General features: G+C 37.9%; 1 protein-coding gene across 3 annotated transcripts in view; it reads left to right on the forward strand.

Annotated features, from left to right (window-relative positions):
* mei-41 (meiotic 41) overlaps positions 1–21,781 on the forward strand; it is a 183,829-nt gene that overhangs the window by 135,378 nt on the left and 26,670 nt on the right. For all 3 annotated transcript variants that reach the window (XM_070097851.1, XM_070097852.1, XM_070097853.1), the window contains exons 36-43: positions 3,607–3,764; positions 9,128–9,276; positions 10,726–10,952; positions 11,900–12,090; positions 12,490–12,662; positions 20,638–20,781; positions 21,053–21,210; positions 21,574–21,697. In XM_070097851.1, the coding sequence (XP_069953952.1) occupies positions 3,607–3,764; positions 9,128–9,276; positions 10,726–10,952; positions 11,900–12,090; positions 12,490–12,662; positions 20,638–20,781; positions 21,053–21,210; positions 21,574–21,697 (1,324 nt within the window). The remainder of the gene's footprint in view (positions 1–3,606; positions 3,765–9,127; positions 9,277–10,725; positions 10,953–11,899; positions 12,091–12,489; positions 12,663–20,637; positions 20,782–21,052; positions 21,211–21,573; positions 21,698–21,781) is intronic.

The raw sequence follows: 21,781 nt of genomic DNA on the forward strand, positions 1-21,781 counted from the left end.
ATACACACTCATCTGAGTTTTCTTTGATTTTATCTTAATAGTTCTTGGTCTTATTACTTTTCCTTTTATATCCATGGGGAAGTGGAATAAGAATCTTTCCTCCATAAGCCATGCGTGTTGTAAAAGTCAACTAAAATGCCGGGAACAATGGGGCTAGTAACCCCTTTTCCTGTAAAGATTACTAAAAAGAATAAGAAGAAGAAAATTGTCAAGGTGGGAACTCTGAATGTGCGTGGATGTTGTGCAAATGATAAGAAAGAGGTGATTGTGGATGTTATGAATGAGAAGCTGGATGTCCTGGCTTTAAGTGAAACAAACCTGAAGGGGGTGGAAGAGTTTCAATGGAGAGGAATAAATGGGATTAGGTCAGGGGTTTCAAATAGAGTTAGAGCTAAAGAAGGAGTAGCAATAATGTTGAAGGATAAGCTGTGGCAGGAAAAGAGGGACTATAAATGTATTAATTCAAGGATTATGTTGAGTAAAATAAAGATTGGATGTGAAAAGTGGGTTATAGTAAGCGTGTATGCACCTGGAGAAGAGAGAAGTGTAGAGGAGAGAGAGATTTTGGGAAATGTTGAGTGAATGCGTGGGGAGTTTTGAATCAAGTGTGAGAGTAATGGTGGTTGGGGATTTCAGTGCTAAAGTGGGTAAAAATGTTATGGAGGGAGTAGTAGGTAAATTTGGGGTGCCAGGGGTAAATGTAAATGGGGAGCCTTTAATTGAGCTATGTGTAGAAAGAGATTTGGTAATAAGTAATACATATTTTATGAAAAAGAGGATAAATAAATATACAAGGTATGATGTAGCACGTAATGAAAGTAGTTTGTTAGATTATGTATTGGTGGATAAAAGGTTGATGGGTAGGCTCCAGGATGTACATGTTTATAGAGGGGCAACTGATATATCGGATCATTATTTAGTTGTAGCTACAGTTAGAGTAAGAGGTAGATGGGAAAAGAGGAAGGTGGCAACAACAAGTAAGAGGGAGGTGAAAGTGTATAAACTCAGGGAGGAGGAAGTTAGGATGAGATATAAGCGACTATTGGCAGAAAGGTGGGCTAGTGTAAAGATGAGTAGTGGGGGGGTTGAAGAGGGTTGGAATAGTTTTAAAAATGCAGTATTAGAATGTGGGACAGAAGTCTGTGGTTATAGGAGGGTGGGGGCAGGAGGAAAGAGGAGTCATTGGTGGAATGATGAAGTAAAGGGTGTGATAAAAGAGAAAAAGGTAGCTTATGAGAAGTTTTTACAAAGCAGAAGTGTTATAAGAAGAGCAGAGTATACGGAGAGTAAAAGAAAGGTGAAGAGAGTGGTGAGAGAGTGCAAAAGGAGAGCAAATGATAGAGTGGGAGAGGCACTGTCAAGAAATTTTAATGAAAATAAGAAAAAATTTTGTGGTGAGTTAAACAAGTTAAGAAAGCCTAGGGAAAGTATGGATTTGTTAGTTAAAAACAGAGTAGGGGAGTTAGTAGATGGGGAGAGGGAGGTATTAGGTAGATGGCGAGAATATTTTGAGGAACTTTTAAATGTTAAGGAAGAAAGGGAGGCGGTAATTTCATGCACTGGTCAGGGAGGTATACCATCTTTTAGGAGTGAAGAAGAGCAGAATGTAAGTGTGGGGGAGGTACGTGAGGCATTACGTAGAATGAAAGGGGGTAAAGCAGCTGGAACTGATGGGATCATGACAGAAATGTTAAAAGCAGGGGGGGATATAGTGTTGGAGTGGTTGGTACTTTTGTTTAATAAATGTATGAAAGAGGGGAAGGTACCTAGTGATTGGCAGAGAGCATGTATAGTCCCTTTATATAAAGGGAAAGGGGACAAAAGAGATTGTAAAAATTATAGAGGAATAAGTTTACTGAGTATACCAGGTAAAGTGTACGGTAGAGTTATAATTGAAAGAATTAGAGGTAAGACAGAATGTAGGATTGCGGATGAGCAAGGAGGTTTCAGAGTGGGTAGGGGATGTGTAGATCAAGTGTTTACATTGAAGCATATATGTGAACAGTATTTAGATAAAGGTAGGGTAGGTTTTATTGCATTTATGGATTTAGAAAAGGCATATGATAGAGTGGATAGAGGAGCAATGTGGCAGATGTTGCAAGTATATGGAATAGGTGGTAAGTTACTAAATGCTGTAAAGAGTTTTTATGAGGATAGTGAGGCTCAGGTTAGGGTGTGTAGAAGAGAGGGAGACTACTTCCTGGTAAAAGTAGGTCTTAGACAGGGATGTGTAATGTCACCATGGTTGTTTAATATATTTATAGATGGGGTTGTAAAAGAAGTAAATGCTAGGGTGTTCAGGAGAGGGGTGGGATTAAATTATGGGGAATTAAATACAAAATGGGAAGTGACACAGTTACTTTTTGCTGATGATACTGTGCTTATGGGAGATTCTAAAGAAAAATTGCAAAGGTTAGTGGATGAGTTTGGGAATGTGTGTAAAGGTAGAAAGTTGAAAGTGAACATAGAAAAGAGTAAGATGATGAGGGTATCAAATGATTTAGATAAAGAAAAATTGGATATCAAATTGGGGAGGAGGAATATGGAAGAAGTGAGTGTTTTCAGATAGTACTTGGGAGTTGACGTGTCGGCGAATGGATTTATGAAAGGATGAGGTTAATCATAGAATTGATGAGGGAAAAAAGGTGAGTGGTGCGTTGAGGTATATGTGGAGTCAAAAAACGTTATCTATGGAGGCAAAGAAGGGAATGTATGAAAGTAGAGTAGTACCAACACTCTTATATGGGTGTGAAGCTTGGGTGGTAAATGCAGCAGCGAGGAGATGGTTGGAGGCAGTGGAGATGTCCTGTCTAAGGGCAATGTGTGGTGTAAATATTATGCAGAAAATTCGGAGTGTGGAAATTAGGAAAAGGTGTGGAGTTAATAAAAGTATTAGTCAGAGGGCAGAAGAGGGGTTGTTGAGGTGGTTTGGTCATTTAGAGAGAATGGATCAGAGTAGAATGACATGGAAAGCATATAAATGTATAGGGAAAGGAAGGCAAGGTAGGGGTCATCCTCGAAAGGGTTGGAGAGAGGGGGTAAAGGAGGTTTTGTGGGCGAGGGGCTTGGACTTCCAGCAAGCGTGCGTGAGCGTGTTAGATAGGAGTGAATGGAGACGAATGGTACTTAGGACCTGAGGATCTGTTGGAGTGTGAGCAGGGTAATATTTAGTGAAGGGATTCAGGGAAACCAGTTATTTTCATATAGTCGGACTTGAGTCCTGGAAATGGGAAGTACAATGCCTGCACTTTAAAGGAGGGGTTTGGGATATTGGCAGTTTGGAGGGATATGTTGTGTATCTTTATACGTATATGCTTCTAAACTGTTATATTCTGAGCACCTCTGCAAAAACAGTGATAATGTGTGAGTGTGGTGAAAGTGTTGAATGATGATGAAAGTATTTTCCTTTTTGGGGATTTTCTTTCTTTTTTGGGTCACCCTGCCTCGGTGGGAGACGGCTGACTTGTTGAAAAAAAAAATATATATATTTTTTAAATACACTTCAGAATTTAATTTTTAACTTCCATTTTTTCAAACCCAGTCTTGTTTGTATATGATCATTTCATTTTATTTATTTTTTTGTGCATTTTGTAATTATATCTTCAGGACACTGTTGGAACTTAGCCGGGAATGGTTTCAACAAAGCAATCCAACAATGAGTTGTTCATTGGCAGCACAACAAGAGTGCACCTGGCTTCACAGTGCTAAGGTGGCACGTAAGTCAGGACACACACAACAGGGAGAATGGGCACTACTTGGGGCAGGTTAGTAGGTATTATTCTAGTTATCTATCCTTTTTGAAGGTTATAATGTATATTTCCTTAAGAAACTCCACTAGTATTTACACACTCTTAGTTATTGTATTGCAGTTGTGTCTTGTAGTTGATAGTTTGTCTGCTTAAATAACATTTTGAAAATAGCATTCTTTTCCACAGTGGACTATCTTGGTCTGAATTTTCTGCATAAACACAGAAATAATTTTGCATCCATGGAATTCCAGGAAGACAACCAATATTTTTGGAATTTAGTTTCCTACTATTTCCAGATCTCTTCAGAATTGCTATGCAATGTTTTCCGATGCTCTGAACTCGCATCTGTAATTCTTAGCTCAGTGTGACTTATAAGTCAAGAGTTACAACCTAGGTCATTTTGAGGCTGCAGAACAATAAGCATCATAACTTTGGTAATAATAACAGTGGTGGCTCGTCCATAGGAGCTGCAGAGCTGCAGTCCCCCCAGATGCTCACTGCCAGACCTATGACTTCATCAACCTTACACTAAAATAATTTGCAAATGACAAACATATTAAATCTGTTGTACAGGTCCACATCCCTTTATCCGAAATTCTGAAATTCGAAAAGTTCCAAAAACAGAAGTTTTTTTGTGGAGTGTCAGTCATGTCTACATAACTCCAATGCTGCCATGTGGCAGCATGACCCAACACTGACAGCCAGAGTGGCAGGTGTCAGTTGTGTCTCAGCGCTTGTAGTGTTCATATGTGCATCTACTGTTTGCTGATATTTTGTTTTTTGCTTTTTATTTTGTGACTGTGTTTAATTTCACTGTGAAAATGTCAAAAAGAGCTGCAGATACCCCTATGGGTAACAGTGAGAAAAAGAAAAGGAAGCATCTGACATTATCAATAACGCAGCAAGTAGAGTTACTGCAGAAGCTTGATCGTGGTGTGTCAGTACAGTGTCTTACTGAGGAATATGATGTTGGAACTACCACTGTTTATGATTTAAAGAAACAGAAAGACAAGTTACTAAAGTATTATAGTGACAGTGATGACCAAAAACTAATGAAAAATAGGAAAACACTGCATAGGGCAAATAACAAAGATCATGACTGTGTGCTAATGGAGTCAATTCGACAACGAAGAAGTGACATCGAAGAAATGCTGAACATTGACAATGATGCACCTGTTGTGCATTCCTTAAGTGATGATATTACTGAAATGGTGTTAAATACAAATAAGCATGAGAATAGTAGTGATGATGATGACATTGTGAACATAGGTGAAAGTCACCATAGATGATATGGTGAAAGTGTGTGATCAGTTAATTGCTGGCCTTCAACAACATGCATTTATCAGTGAGCAAGAGATTATGGCAGTTTACTCAGTTAAAGAGAGATTGCTTAGACAGAAACCTTTGTTAATAAGACAGATGACACTTGAGAAGTCTTTAACCCTTCCCTTTACCAGGCCTGGAGAGGGGTGATCACCCTTTTCCACTCTTGGTAAAGGGGTGATTACCCTTTCCCAGGCCTGGTAAAGGAGTTTTAATTAAACTGTCCAAACGTAGATCTACGTTTTTTCAACATTTGAAAGTATGTAAAAGAACGTAGATCTTCTTTTTGTTTTTTTACATTTGAAAACGCGTAAAAAAACTTTATTTTACGTTTTTTTTTTTTTTATATTTGAACATATGTAAGAAAACGTAGATCTACTTTTGGAGCACTACACATGTGAACATAGATCTGTTTGGACAGTTTAAGGGTTAAAAACACCATCTGTCAATTGTCTTGAGAATCATGTTCCTGGTCTATAATTATCCCATTATTTCATTTATCAATATATTGCTCTATAAATAAACCGTAGTAGTATTTGTAGTCTTTATTTATCCCACTTAGTGTGAGTATTCATACCTTTTTGCTGCAGTTTGATTATGGGTTGCTGCCCTAGACCCCACATTCATTCTGAAATTCGAAACGCTACTGGCCCCAAGGGTTTCGGATAAAGGGATGTGGATTTGTATGTTGTTTTCAGTGTATTTGTAAGTGAATTTTCAATTTTTTTGTTGAAATGAGATAAAAAATTATTAAAAATAGAAGTTTTATGCGGTACGATTGTATAGGTATTACTGGCGTTACGAGCCGCCACTGAATAATACATAATCATATATGGTGGCTATTAAATAATACATATTTGAAATAAGCAGTGTACAAGGATTCCAGTTTTATTTCTCTAAGTCAGAATTTGAATGTTTAACTTCTTGGCTTATTATCTGCAGTAACCAGTCCCAACTAAATCTACTGAGCCTATTTTTATCAGGTTTTATCTAAGAATTAATAAGACTTGTACTGGTTATGACCTTGCATTTGCTGCAAAGGATACATTTCAGTCCCATCTGGAATGTCCTTCACATGCACCAGAAACAATGCTAGCCCTCATACCTTCCCTTGTGGTACCCCACTTGTTACACTTTTCCCTCTTACATCTCTTCCTGGACAATCAGTCTTTGCCTCATTCCTCTGTGATACTCTTTGATCTACCAGAGTACATTCCCTGTTATTCCTGCCTACTCCTCAAGATTTTGTCCCAGTCTCAAGTGGGGTTACTGTATCAAATGTTTTCTGCAGTCTTAAGAAATGCAATCTACCCAACCTTCTTTCTCTCTTGTCTCACTTCTGTCTTAGAATTCCAACATGCTCATAAGACAAGACTTGCCACCTCTGAATCTGTGTTGGTTACTGTTTATGAAACCACTTGTCTCCAGGTATTCTATCACTTTCCTTCTTACTATCTTCTCCATTACCCTGCATGGCATACATGCCAACCCCTGTCAAAAAATCTTAATTTTTTATACATTCAAATACTGACAACTTAAAAATAGTACCAAAAAATTAAGGATATTTGCAACAAAAACAGGGGAAATACATAGTCATCCCATACACTTTATAAACTTAAGAATAAAGAAGCACTGCAAAAAGCAGGTCTTATTCACACCCAACCGTTATATAAGAGGAAATGACACATGCAAACACTTTTGATATTCATTTTATTAGGAAATGTTTCAATCCTGGGACCTTGTTTGCTCTTATTATACAAGAGTGCAAGAAATGCAGTATATAAAGTAAAGGTGTGAGTGAGGAGAGGTCAGGTAAAGTCACATGACAGCCGTGTCATGATGTAGGTAAGGCAAAACATGGTCTAGAATCATATGTATTGTAAATAATGTAACTTCCTGACTTATTGCCTGATAGTTTTGAAAACTAGGATCAGTGAAGCTTCCAGGTGCTGTCATTGGTTTGGCTCAGGTTCAGTGACAAACCATCTGGGCCTCATTCCAATTCATCATGTGGCCTTCCTTGTTCCTGTTGGGTACACAAGCATTGCTCTGGTCATCCCTGATGCATGCATGCATATTTGTACTCAGTCTGAAGGAAATGTTCCTTTTAGGTTTTACCACATACTTTACTTCTTGGTGCATTGTCTGCATGGGATTGGGTAGACCCTAGGATTGGAAACTGAGGCAGAGATAGAGGGTGGTTATCTGATTTGGTGTTTTATAGATGTGATGGCTATGATAAACATGTTGATGTTCCTCTTGACGAAAACCCGGATTGTGTTGTTGGCCATGCCACCTCATGGAAGTATCGAGTACTTAGTCACCACTGTTAGTTTCTCATTTCTCCTGGGGATACCTTAAACTATCTAGTAATTCAAGAAATGGTTGAATACCTTATTCTTTTGAACAGTCTTTACAATATTCTATCATGCACTCCATATTTTCAACACCGCAGACCTTGTCATCCATGAGGTTCTTGCATGAAAGTCCGTCTTATAGTAAAAGCATTCATATACACAAAGTTTTGTGTAGCAAATGCATTAGTCTTAATTTTTTAACCCTTTGACTGTTTTGGTCGTATATATACGTCTTACGAGCCACCGTTTTTGACGTATACTCATAAATTCTAGCGGCTTCAAATCAAGCAGGAGAAAGCTGGTAGGCCCACATGTGAGAGAATGGGTCTGTGTGGTCAGTGCACACCATATAAAAAAATCCTGCAGCACGCAGTGCATGATGAGAAAAAAAAACTCTGACCATTTTTTAATTAAAATGCCGACTTTGTGGTCTATTTTCGTATAGTATTTATGGTTGTATTCTCGTTTTCTTGGTCTCATTTGATAGAATGGAAAACATACTATAGAAATGGAGGTGATTTTGATTGGTTTTACTATGAAAAGAACCTTGAAATGGAGCTCAAAATAGGGGAAATGTTTGATTTTTGCCAATGTTCAAAAGTAAACAAATGATGTCATTTTCCAATAAATGTCCAAGTAGCCATTCTGATTTGCAGTCATGAATGGGTTGACATTATTTATATAATTATTACAATATTGCAGTAGTCTGCATAACAGTAAATCTTCTATTTTTTGTTTAAATAAAAATTCAAAATAGAAAGCAAGAGTAATATCAGAGGGGCCTGGAGACGTGACTGATGAACAAAGAAAATGTTATTTTAGAGCCATGAATGTATGCATTGTTCATTCTGGACCCTATTTTGAAATTGTCATATTTTTTAATTTTTGCAAAATTTGCCAAATTGCAAATTTCTGACCACGTTATTGGGTAGTTGAAATCGGTAAATGGGCAGTTTCTTGTACTCAATCGATAGGGAAAAGTGGAGTTCTAAAGAAATAGCTATGAGTTTGGTCGACTGGAACAATGGAATTAGCTGAAAATAGGGCTCAAAGTGGGCGAAATCGCCGATTCACAAATATCGTCAAGGTCGCTAACTTCACGATAGTGTAATTCCATCAGTTTTCCATCAAATTTCGTTCTTTTGGTGTCATTACAATCAGGTAAAGATTCTCTATCATTTCATAAGAAAAAAATAATTTTTTTTTTTTTTTTTGCAACACCAGGAGACACCTCAGGATTTGGGGTTGCAGCAGTCAAGGGGTTAATAAAATAATATGTGGCACATAATACCCCAAAAGTCATGTAGTGACCTCTAGAAAAAGCCAAGAGGTCAAACATTCAGGTTTTGACCTAGAGAAGTAAAACTTACATCATTAGAATCCTCTGCTGAGTTTAAATATTTATAGTTTAATAGGTTTGTAATGAATATTACCCAAATTATGATCTAAATATATGCTTATTGTCCTGTGACCTCAAAATGGTATAGGTCATATCTCCTGATCTATAGGTTAGACTGAGATGAGATCTACACATGAGAGGCTGAAGCATAGAATAATAGTGAATACCAAATTTCAGGAGATTAGAGTTGGTGGCATGTAAGGCATTGGTTATTTTATCCTGGAAATCCCCATCTGGTATTCTATTTTAAATATGTTGAGTATAATATGTAACCTAACTAAAAAATTTCTTCTTTGTAGGATTTGGTCGTGACGTATTTGTTGAACGAGCAAAGTGGCACTGGGTGAAGGGAGAGCAGCACCAGGCTGTGACCACTCTTAATCGTGGTATTGATAAATTCTTCTCATCTTGTGAAACTTACAAATCATCTGTTAGTAACTGCACTCAGGTAAATTATGCATAGTATAATATCAGATTCAACTCTTAACCCTTTCAGGGTTTTGGCCGTACTAGTACGGCTTATGCACCACGGTTTTTGACATACTAGTACGCCTAAATTCTAGTGCCCTCAAATCTAATGAGACAAAGCTGGTAGGTATACATATGAAAGAATGGGTCTATGTGGTCAGCGTGCAATGGTTTCAAGTTGGAAAAATTCAGATTCAGGAAGGATATAGGAAAGCATTGGTTTGGTAATAGAGTTGTGGATGAGTGGAACAAACTCCCGAGTACAGTTATTCAGGCTAAAACATTGTGTAGTTTTAAAAATAGGTTAGATAAATACATGAGTGGGTGTGAGTTGGACCTGACTAGCTTGTGCTGCTGGGTCTGGTGCCATGCTCCTTCCTTGAGTGGAGGTGATCAGACTGGGTGGGTCATTGGGCTAATCCGGGGGGGGGGGGGCATTGGGCTAATCCAAGGGGGGACATGGACCTGCTCTGCATGGGTCAGTAGGCCTGTTGCAGTGTTCCTTCTTTCTTATGTTCTTATGTCTGACTTGGACCATTAACCCTTAAACTGTCCAAACGTAGATCTACGTTTGCTTGCGTAGCGCTCCAAATGTAGATCTACGTTTTTTTTTACATTCTTTCTTATGGAGAAAATCAAGGGTGGAGCGCTACGCGCGCAAACGTAGATGTACATTTGGACAGATAGAGGGTTAACTAGCCACACACACTAACACACGAAGGCAAGAGAGCGAGTATATATATACAAGAGGAGGGCAGAGATGGGAGAAAGAAAGGTAGAAAAATAAAAGAAGGAAGTGGAGTTAGTAGAGCAGATAGAGGAAGTAATAGTAGTGGGAGAAGCCCTAGCTCCAAATGAACTTTAGTTTTCCATTAGTATTCCATTAACATAGAATTCCTATAGTATACTCTAAATTGTCTGAGTTTTACCAGTAAATATTCTGAAAATATTTTGATCTTGCTTATAATTTCTGCTTGTTGATACTCTGTTCATAAGCTCTCACAAGAGATTTTCAGTAGGAATCTTTCATCTGGCATGCATTTTTATTTACAGTATCCTAACTACATACATTTGTTCTATTGTCTGATAGGAACTAGATCTAGAATTGCTTGAGCACGATCAAAAGTTTATACGTACTTGGCATTTAAGGATTTCATTCTTAATAAAATTTGATTTTTTATTAGTTTTTCAAGATTCCTTCCTGGAGGAATTGACTGATTTTTGATAATCCTACAATATGGTCAAAACTCAACTCAGTGAAGACTTGTATAGGACATAAATGCCTTCATTATATCCAGGAATGGTTGGAGGGAGGGGGGTTAAAGAGGCTTTGAGTTTTAGGGACTTAAGCATCTAGCAGGCTTGTGTGAGCATGTTAGGAGTGAACAGACAGTGATGAAATCATAATATGTACTTTTTTTGTTGCTAGGAAGATCGGCAAGCGTGCGGACGTGCCAAACTGCTCCTAGCCAGGTATTCTGAGGAATCAGCCACACTGGAAGTCAACACAGTCAAGCAGTACTATCGGGATGCATGTGAAATTAATAAACAATGGGAGGACGGACATTTTCACTTAGCTATGTATTATGATCGTATATTGAGCTCCTTAGAGATGAAGGAGAAGCCAGTTGAATGGATTCACCATATTGTTCTCAGGTCAGTAAAAATGTTTCATTTGATAATGCCGTGAAGCTTTTATCATACCAGTTTTCTTAATGTCAATCCAACTATAATGCATGTCTATGCATCCCTTTCCCTGATGAATTTTGTTTTTAGAATATATTTTATTGTACAGAGAAAAGTTGTAGAGCTCATAGTATTTTAAGTACTGTATTTAGGTAATTATTAGAATGGAGGAATAGAAGCAAAGAAAGTTGAAAGCATCATGAATAAAACAAACAGACATCTGAATCTGCATGTAACTGTCTATCAGACTTGCAGACATTCATTTAATTTGTTCTTTTCTCCCATTCATTACTCTTCCTTCATTTAATTTTTCTGTATTTTTATCGAGGTATTCATTCATTATCTCTAAGTTACCTGTGTCCTTGAACAACTGAGCAATATTACTTGAAAATACAGTTGAGTCTTATTTCATAAATGTAGTAGTAGCCAAATTAGGATTTTTTGTCACTTCCCAATACATTTTTGCAACTTATGTTGAAAATGGTGTAAAATACTGACAAGTTGATGAGTAAGGCACATGTGCAACAGTTGGGTATCGTTTTTATTGAAATGTTTTGCCTACACAGTAGGCTTCTTCAGTCAAATACAGACACAGCAATGCAACAGTATCTTGGTACAGAGGACAACTTTAACAACTTCATCACTTTACTAGTTATGAGTAAGAAGGGATGGTTTCCAGAGGGACCTGCTTAACATGGGCCAGTAGGCTTGCCGTAGTGCTACACAAGTCTTGCCTTCTTGCTTCTAGTGAATCCCGTTCCCGACAATGTCTTTGAGATACCCAACTGTTGCACATGTGTCTTTCTCATCATTGTCATGTGTTTCAGTTATAATTATGTTTAATAAACCATGGCTCTTTAGTATACATAATTCAACCAATGTTAGGTACAATAAATCTAACACAATGTTTTTCTCAGTTTTGGGAAATCTCTGCAGTATGGCTGCCGTCACATTTACCAGTCGATGCCAAGGATATTGAGCCTGTGGCTTGAATTTGGTACAAGAGTCAGTGAACTAGAGGCCAAGGAAGATAAGGTGAAAAGTGCCCGAAGAAACCCAGCTCTTGACAATTACCGGGAAAAGCTTGCCAATTTGAATGGAAGCGTTGGTAAGTATAGTCAAATTCATAATGTAGATTCCTACTGACATTTGAGTTATGGTTTTTATTGATTAGATTTTGATCATAGAAATATTGATTTTGAAATTTGGTATTTTCTTCATTAATTCTGGACCTACAGATATACACATGCAGTACTGATTCTTTTATGTAAAGTAATTAATATTCTTCAAAAATTTTACATAGTGAATGTCTTGCACAGCTGATAGTTAAGTCCCTGAATGCCACCGTATCCTGATAATAAATTGATTAGTTATATAATATCTGATTTTAAATTATAAACTGTTTTATTGAAAATGACAAAATATCCACTGTATACAAGTTTATACAAAAGTATATTTCTGTACCTATTGTAAAGATATTTTAATTTATGATAACTTTTTTCAACAGGGTCCCTGGTGGATCGTCTTCCACATTACATGTTTGTTACAGCTCTTCCTCAGCTGATTTCGCGTATTTGCCACTCTAACAGTGATGTATTTGTACAGTTATGCAAAATAATTGCTACCACATTGAGCAGCTTTCCACAACAATCTATGTGGCACATGATTGCTGTATCTAAGGTTTGTAAATTACTAATATTGTTATTTTTCATATACATGATGACTGTAAGTGATCAGAGGTGTTGGCTTCTCAATGATCATTATGTTGTCCACCACCTTGCAGGCTGGTATTACAAAGACTAATATAGACTGGCTTTTGTACCTAGCATACCTTCTTAAAATAGAGATTCCCTTTCCTAAAATGTACCTTCCCCTGAAAATCATGGCACTTATTTATTTCATAAGTCAAAAATGTAAAAAATCTAGTGTCCTACAAATTATGCATCATTAACCCTTTAAGTGTCCAGACCCCTGATCTGAAAATTGCTCTCAAAGTCCAAGAATTTTCAGAAAAAAAAAAAATTCTTATAGATTACAAGAACAATCTTTTGTAGGTAATGAAACAAAAAAAAAATCCCATCAGTACTTATCAAGGTATAGAGGCATGAAGTTGATGCTTATTGAGCAGTTGATGGCAACATCCGCAACTGCCGCACGCTCCGTATTATTTCTTTTAGTTTTTTGATACATTTTCTCTTCTTTTCTAATATTTGATATTTTCCAGTAACTTTTGTGGCCTGCGAGACCAATATAATGCGTAATGTGTGTGTGTGTGTGTGTGTGTGTACTCACCTAGTTGTACTCACCTAGTTGAGGTTGCGGGGGTCGAGTCCGAGCTCCTGGCCCCGCCTCTTCACTGATCGCTACTAGGTCACTCTCCCTGAGCCGTGAGCTTTATCATACCTCTGCTTAACCCTTTGACTGTTTCAGGCCCCTCTCTGAAACTGTCATTCTATGTCGCCAAATATTCAAAAAAAAAAAAAATTATTTTTTCTTATGAAAATGTTAAGATTATTTTTCTGAGTGTTTTAGTCCAAAAAAAAAAAATTTTGCCATCGGTACTTACCGAGATATAGAGCCGTGAAGTTTGCAGAAAATGAGCCGCGTATGGCAACAGCGGCGACTGCCGCTCACCCGGTAAACTTTAGTTTACTTGTAATTGAAGGTTTTTTGTTTTTTTCACTATTTTATTTTTTCACATAACTTATGTGGCCTTTGAGACCAAAGTAAGGTGCAATGTATATATATACACTCGTTGTATACAACACAATAAGCACACAAACATAATTATCAATATATTGTTTACAAAACTTGTTTACTACTACTACTACTACTACTACTACTACTACTACTACTACTACTACTACTACTACAACTACTACTACTACTACTACTACTACTACTACTACTACTACTACTACTACTACTACTACTACTACTACTACTACTACTACTACTACTACTACTACTACTACTACTACTACTTCTTCTTCTTCTTCTTCTTCTTCTTCTTCTTCTTCTTCTTCTTCTTCTTCTTCTTCTTCTTCTTCTTCTTCTTCTTCTTCTTCTTCTTCTTCTTCTTCTTCTTCTTCTTCTTCTTCTTCTTCTTCTTCTTCTTCTTCTTCTTCTTCTTCTTCTTCTTCTTCTTCTTGTCTTGTGTGGGAGTGTGTGGCTTATAATTGTTTTGAGTCAGAAGTCAGCAGCTGTCAAAGTGACATATTGTCTCATTAGTCACTACCCCTACGGCCTGTCAAAACAATGGGGTCGGATGCTGCTTCCCCTCCTCCATTCTATCTAATTATCTTTCTCCCTCATTCTATATCTTTCAATCTGTCTCTCTTTCTATCTGTCTGCCTATCTCTGTCTCACAGGTACACATAAATACAAGTATACATAGTGTAAATTACCTAGGATAACCCAAGAAATCCAGACAAAGTGCTATACTCTGCTTGAAGATGTGAGTAAATGTGATGAGGCAGTCTTGTGGCTCTCTCTGAGACAGAGAGCTAGATGGACAGACAGGGAGCTTGACAGACAGACAAATAGACAGACAGACAAATGTTTGTGTACCAGCAAAAACAAAGGGAGGGCGATGGTCATGTAATATTACCCTCCTTTACGCTCATCAAAGTCAGCTCTTATCAGATGTTATCTCCCCTTATCTTGTCACTGTCATGGGGTGGACTTTTTTTTTTCTTGCTTCAAGGGAACAATATTATTACATCTTCTTCTTCCTCCTCCTCTTCTTCCTCCTCCTCCTCCTCCTCCTCTTCTCCTCCTCCTCCTCCTCCTCCTCCTCCTCCTCCTCCTCCTCTTCCTTCCCTCCTCCTCCTCCTCCTCCTCCTCCTCTTCCTCCCCTCCTCCCCCTCCTCCTCCTCCATTGCTTTTGGTCTCAAACTCCTCCAAATCATGAAATTGATCTTCACTGACACTTCCATCTGTGTTAGAGCATCACTTGGGAAGAGAAGAGTCCCAGATTTGCTGGGGAATCACATATTTCTTACCGCTAGACATGCTGAAAAAGGACAACTGAAATGGCATTCCCACAATGCACCACTGGCTCCCCGATTTTTTTTATATGGTGCACACTGACCATGGAGACCCATTCTCTCACATGTGGGCCTACCAGCTTTCTCCTGCTTGATTTGAAGCTGCTAGAATTTATGCGTATAAATACGTCAGAAACATTGGCTCGTAAGACGTATTTATACGTCGGAAACAGTCAAAGGGTTAAAGCTGTGTATGGATCCTGCCTCCACTACATCGCTTCCCAAACTATTCCACTTACTGACTACTCTGTGGCTGAAGAAATACTTCCTAACATCCCTCTGATTCATCTGTGTCTTCAACTTCCAACTGTGTCCCCTTGTTACTGTGTCCAATCTCTGGAACATCCTGTCTTTGTCCACCTTGTCAATTCCTCTCAGTATTCTGTATGTCGTTATCGTGTGTGTGTGTGTGTGTGTGTGTATGTACACACACACATACACATACATGACATGTGCCTAGGTAACTAACACATACATACATATACAATACCCACACTAATGTTGTTATCAGTATATTGGTTGTGGTTGTGCAAGTTGTGGTTGTGGTTGTGCAGATTGTGGTCATGGTTGTGCTTATGGTGTGGGGGTGGTTGAGGATGCCCTGGGCCGTGGACATGCTGAGTCAGTGAGGTGGCTCCCAGCTTGGGCTGTTGCTTCTGCTGCATTCTGCATGGCACCACCACCACCACCCACTGATGCATGCAGTCTATTATCCATGCCAATTGTAGCCAAATCATCAACACTTTCACTATCTGTTCCTGGTATAGGGACACGGGATGTACTCTGTCCCCCTTGTAATAGCATAGAGCACACTACCAGATTGCATACAGCGTCATATAAATCGAGGCTTCACTAGTGAATATTTTTCCTTGCTATCATTACTTGAATGGCCATCGATAGCAAGGAAATCAAAATCAACATTACTGTCTTCATCATTACTCACATCTGAGGCTTGGCCACGGGAAAATGTAAGCTACACTTACAGCATTGTAAAACTGAATGTGAACCAGACGGATCAACTCCAGAGGTGGATGGTTGAGAGTCATTGGGGTTTTCGGCACTGCTTCCATTATCCTGAGCATTGCTTTTGGTCACTAACTTCTCAAAACCATAAAATTCATCTTCACTGCCTCCTTCGTCACTCTTTGATCTGTCACTTAAAAAGAGGAGATTCTCAGTTTGCCAGGGAGCAAGGTTTTTGCTACCATGATTCATGGTGAACATTGGGTACTGAGACGGCATTCCTATACTGCAATGCGGGTGCCCTGATTTTTTGCTTACTGTTCACACTGACCATGCAGACCCATTCTCTTAACCCTTTGAGGGTCGACAGTCCCTCTCCGAAACTCGTTCTCAGGGTCGGCCAAATTTAAAAAAAAAAAAAAAAATTTCTCTTATGGAAAGATAGATAATCTTTTCCCGATCATAAGGACACCAAAAATTTGAAATTTGGTGGAAAACTTACGGAATTATGCTCTCGCGAAGTTAGCGGTCTCAGCGATGTTTGCGCATCAGCGATTTTGCCCACTTTGAGCCCCATTTTCGGCCAATTCCACTGTACTAGTTGACAAAAAACATGAATATTTCGCTAGAACTCCATTTTTTTCTTTCGAATGGGAGCAAGAAACCACCCATTTATTAAATTCAACTATCCAGTACAGTGGTCAGAATTTAGCAATTTTGCCAATTTCACACAAATTTCAAAAGATGCCAATTTCCAAATAGGGTCCAGAATAAACAAGAAAGACATTCCTGGCACTAAAATGACATTTCCTCTGGTCATTAGTCACGTCTCAAGGCCCCTCTTATATTCTTTTGCTTTCCACTTTGAATTTTTATTCTCACAAAAAATGTAAGATTTACTGTTATGCAGACTACTGCATTAGTGTAAAAAATGGTATAAATATTATTGGCGCACTTGTGAAAGAATATTAGACTCACCAGTTGACGTGTATTGGACGCTTGGCACGATTTGTTTACTTTTGAACTTTGGTAAAAATCGAACATTTCTGCTACTTTGAGCTCAATTTCAAGGTACCTTTCATTGTAAAACCAGTCAAAATCATCTCAATTTCTGTAATATGTCTTCCATTCTATAAAATGAGACTAAGAAAACTAGAATACAACAATAAATACCATACGAAAATACAGTGCAAAGTCGCTGTTTTATTCCAAAAAAACGGTCAAAGTTTTTTTTTCTCATTATGCACTGTGTGCTGCAGGATTTTTTTTAGACTGTGCACACTGACCACATAGACCCATTCTTTCATATGAAGGCCTACCAGCTTTCTCCCACTAGATTTGAGGGCGCTAGAATTTAGGCGTACTAGTATGTCAAAAACCCTGGGCCGTAAGCCGTACTAGTACACGTCCGAAACCCTCAAAGGGTTAAATGTAGGCCTACTAGCCTTCTCGTGCTAACTTTGAACTTGCTAAAATTTTGGCATAATACTATGGCACATACGGCAAAGTAGTTAACATAATTGTAAGATGGTATGTTGCACACTTAAAAAATTATCTACAGAATATTTAACCCTTTCAGGGTTTCCGACGTACTAGTACGGCTTACGCACCTGGGTTATTGACGTACTAGTACACGTAAATTCTAGCGCCTTCAAATCTAGCGAGAGAAAGCTGGTAGGCCTACATATGAAAGAATGGGTCTATGTGGTCAATGTGCACAGTATAAAAAAAATCCTGCAGCACACAGTGCATAATGAGGAAAAAAAACTTTGACCATATTTTTGGTTTAAAACAGCGACTTTGCAGTGTATTTTTGTATGGTATTTATGGTTGTATTCTAGTTTTTCTGGTCTCATTTTATAAAATGGAAGACATATTACAGAAACTGAGATGATGTTGATTGGTTTCACAATGAAAAGTACCTTGAAATTGAGCTCAAAGTAGCAGATATGTTAGATTTTTGCCGAAGTTCAAAAGTAAACAAATCATGCCACGTGTCCAATACACGTCAACTGGTAAGTCTAATATTCTTTCACAAGTGCGCTGATATTATTTATACCATTTCTACACTAATGCAGCAGTCCTCATAACAATAAATCTTCTATTTTTTGCGAGAATAAAAATTCAAAGTGGAAAGCAAAAGAAATGTAAGAGGGGCCTGGGGACGTGACTAATGAACAGAGGAAATCTTATTTTAGTGCCAGGAATGTCTGTCTTATTTATTCTGGACCCTATTTTGAAATTGGCACATTTTGAAATTTGTGTGAAATTGGCAAAATTCCTAATTTCTGACCACTTTATTGGGTAGTTGAAATCGGTAAATGGGTGGTTTCTTGTACTCAGTCAATAGAAAAAACGGAATTCTAGCGAAATAGTTATGATTTTTGTCGACTAGTACACTGAAATTGGCCGAAAATAGGGCTCAAAGTGAGTGAAATCGCTGATGCGTAAACATCGCCGAGACCGCTAAGTTCGCAAGAGCATAATTCCCTAGGTTTTCCATCAAATTTCATACTTTTGGTGTCATTATGATCAGGAAAAGATTCTCTATCTTTTCATAAGATTTTTTTTTTTTTTCCGAAAAATTTTCGACCCTGAGAACAAGTTTAGGAGAGGGTCTCTTGACCCTGAAAGGGTTAAAGAGCAAAGTACCTTCAGTGTTGTTGAAAAACATTAGGTGAAAAAGAAAGAATGAGGTAATGAAAGAGAGTGATTGGGTGTGGTGGTACATACAAGTTTCCAGTAATGCTACTGAGTGCATAATTTGTAATGAAAGATGCTATGCTGTTTTGAATATCGTCAAAACTTTTTTTTCCTTGCAATATTTTTTTTTTGATATGAGTGTCACCCTATGAAAATATGAAATGGAGTAAAAGTTGCGCAGTTGAACGGTCTAATAGAAATCAATAAGAAAAAAGGTTGAGTGAAAGAAGTAACAGTTGATTGTGGGAGAGTCACTCACTCTCATGTGCGGTGGATGCTAGTTTGAGGGGTGGCACTGCGCAGCAGGGTGACCCAAAGATGGAAAAGACATTCACCATCACTCAGTTACTAGCTATGTATATTGAGAATAGTAAATGTGTGATTTTAAGGATAAGAATTAATCTGAATTAGCTTTTAAGAATAATACATTATGCCGCATCAAGGTAAAAATTAGAGAAAGATAAAAAGAGGTGGGAAAAGAGGTGATTTGACCACAATGTAAATAATTTTTTTTGCTGATTGTCAGGGTACACAAGAGAGGGGGATTATTCCAGAAAAGTATGCCTCGAATAGTGATGTCACCATGTTTTTTTTAACACTGGCCATCTTCCACTGAGGTAGGGTGACCCAAAAAAAGAAGAAGCGTTTTCACTATCACTTACTCTATTATTGTCATGCCAGGTGTACACCAAAATTACAGCTGAAATGCCCTCCAAATTGCAGTATCCCCACCCCTCTTTCAGAGTGCAGGCACCCTAATTTCCACCTCCAGGACTCAAGTCTGCCTAACCAGTTCCATGAATCTCTTCGTAAAATGTTACTTTGCTTGCATTCCAACAGCACATCAAGTCATAAAAACCACTTGCCTCCACTCACTCTTATCTAACACATTCGCACATGCCTGTTGGATGTCCAAGCCCCTTGCATACATCCATGATTATTTGACATATTTATAGATAGGGTTGTAGAAGAAGTGAATGATCACGTATTTAGGAGAGATGTGGGATTAAAAGATAATGAATTGGATAGAAAGTGGATTGACTGGGAGGGTGTATAGATCTGGAGTGGGAGAAAGAAGGGGTAGGGGTCATCCTGTGAAAAGTTGGAGGGAAGGGGTAAAGGTCATAATGGTAAGAGTTTGAACATCCAACAGGTTTATGTTAGTACAGTGGACCCCCGGTTAACGATATTTTTTCAATCCAGTAGTATGTTCAGGTGCCAGTACTGACCGAATTTGTTCCCATAAGGAATATTGTGAAGTAGATTAGTCCATTTCAGACCCCCAAACATACACGTACAAACGCACTTACATAAATACACTTACATAATTGGTCGCATTCGGAGGTGATCGTTATGCGGGGGTCCACTGTACTTTAGATCTGAGTGAGTGGAGATAAGTGATTTTTACAACTTGACATAATGTTGAAGTGTGAGCAATGTAACATTTATGAAGGGATTCATGGAAAACCAGTTTAACCAGACTTACATACTGGAGGTAAAAAGTACAATGCTTGGTCTCCAAAGGAGGAGCGAAGATGTTGCAGGTTGGAGGGCCATCTGAATTGTGATGCCAGCATGCTTCGGGTAAGACAACAATTGAGTTAATGATAGTGAATGCATTTCCTCTCTTTGGATCACTACCTGATGGGAGTTGGCTGGAGTATTACAAAAATAAATGTTAATATGAGAATTTGGGTTTGTGCATAGTCTGTCACTTCATTCAGCAATCTGCACCAACCATGTATGCAATGCATTCCATGGGTGTAAGGTTAAGGTTAAAATGACATTAATCATAAAATTCTTGTGTGTAAAATTTCTTAAGATAGTATGAAAGGGTACTGAACAAACTTTCATCAGGTCATCAGTATTACAGATACATATATATGCTAAATGATTCTGCTTCAAAATGTTTAATGACGAGATTCATATCTTTCTTTCAGTCTTCATATCAAATGCGTGTGAAGCGATGCATCGAGATCTTTGAGGCAGCAAAGAGGATGAAACCAGAACTTTCAAAATTTATCTCTGATGCTACTAAGTTAGCTGACAAATTTCTTGAGCTTTCCAATAAGCCTGTAGAGAAGGTTAGTATTTAGGTTAACTGAGATGTGCACTTTGCATTCATATACTGTCATATCCTAGAAGCTTATTAGGTTATTTAGTGGGTTCTACTGGCTGACATGTTTTTGTTACAAGATTCAATACTTCTCTTTGAAGGATTTAGCCAAAAACTAAACTGCTGTTGGATTGTTTCCCAGAAATCTTGTAAAGTTTTAGTTGAGACCGCAGATTTTAGAATGCCTTAAAGAGAATGAGTATTTATGTAGTGTTATTGTGCTTGTGACATACTCGCAGGGTGTTCACCAAGTGAGTCTCAACAGCTTACTTCGGGGACTTCCTCGGCTACTGTCTGACAGTTCTTTTTCCAATATTATATTGCCTCTGCAACATCAGATGTCTGTGACACTTCCTACATCATATGATAATATGTTCTCCCATAATCCATATCCAAGGTAAGGTCTTTATATATATTTAACATACTTTTAATAAATTTTAAAATAAACGCTTCAGCTTTTGCTTTACATGTTTTTTATTAATACATAATATGGTTTATTAGATACAACTAGTGGTTGTACAGCCTCAACTGTTTTATAAAATTAATTCTGAGTAACTTCTTGTGTATTTATGAATGTATTAGTTACACTATTATTGCTCATAATACTGTTTTAATTTTGCTTATTAGTTTTGAATTGCTACTCACATTGCATGTAAAGTTAACTCTTTAAGCTTTAAAATACACTGTGGTTATATTTGTTTAAATAAAAGTTATGAAAATTTTGATCAACAGCTCAATACATGTTGAATATTTTATACAGGGCAGCAGTGTATTTGTGTAGCATAGAAGATCATGTAGAAATCATGCAGTCTTTACAGCTTCCCAAAAAGATAACTCTGCGTGGCTCTGATGGCAAACTCTACATCATGATGTGTAAACCTAAGGTATGGATGCATAATCTACTGGTGAAGAGTTCTTAATCCAAGAAACTGGGACTATCTTTGCCCTCTTTAAATCAAACCTGATAC

The sequence above is a fragment of the Cherax quadricarinatus genome, chromosome 60 (assembly GCF_038502225.1).
Source record: "Cherax quadricarinatus isolate ZL_2023a chromosome 60, ASM3850222v1, whole genome shotgun sequence".
In the NCBI taxonomy this organism is placed as follows: Eukaryota; Metazoa; Arthropoda; class Malacostraca; order Decapoda; family Parastacidae; genus Cherax; species Cherax quadricarinatus.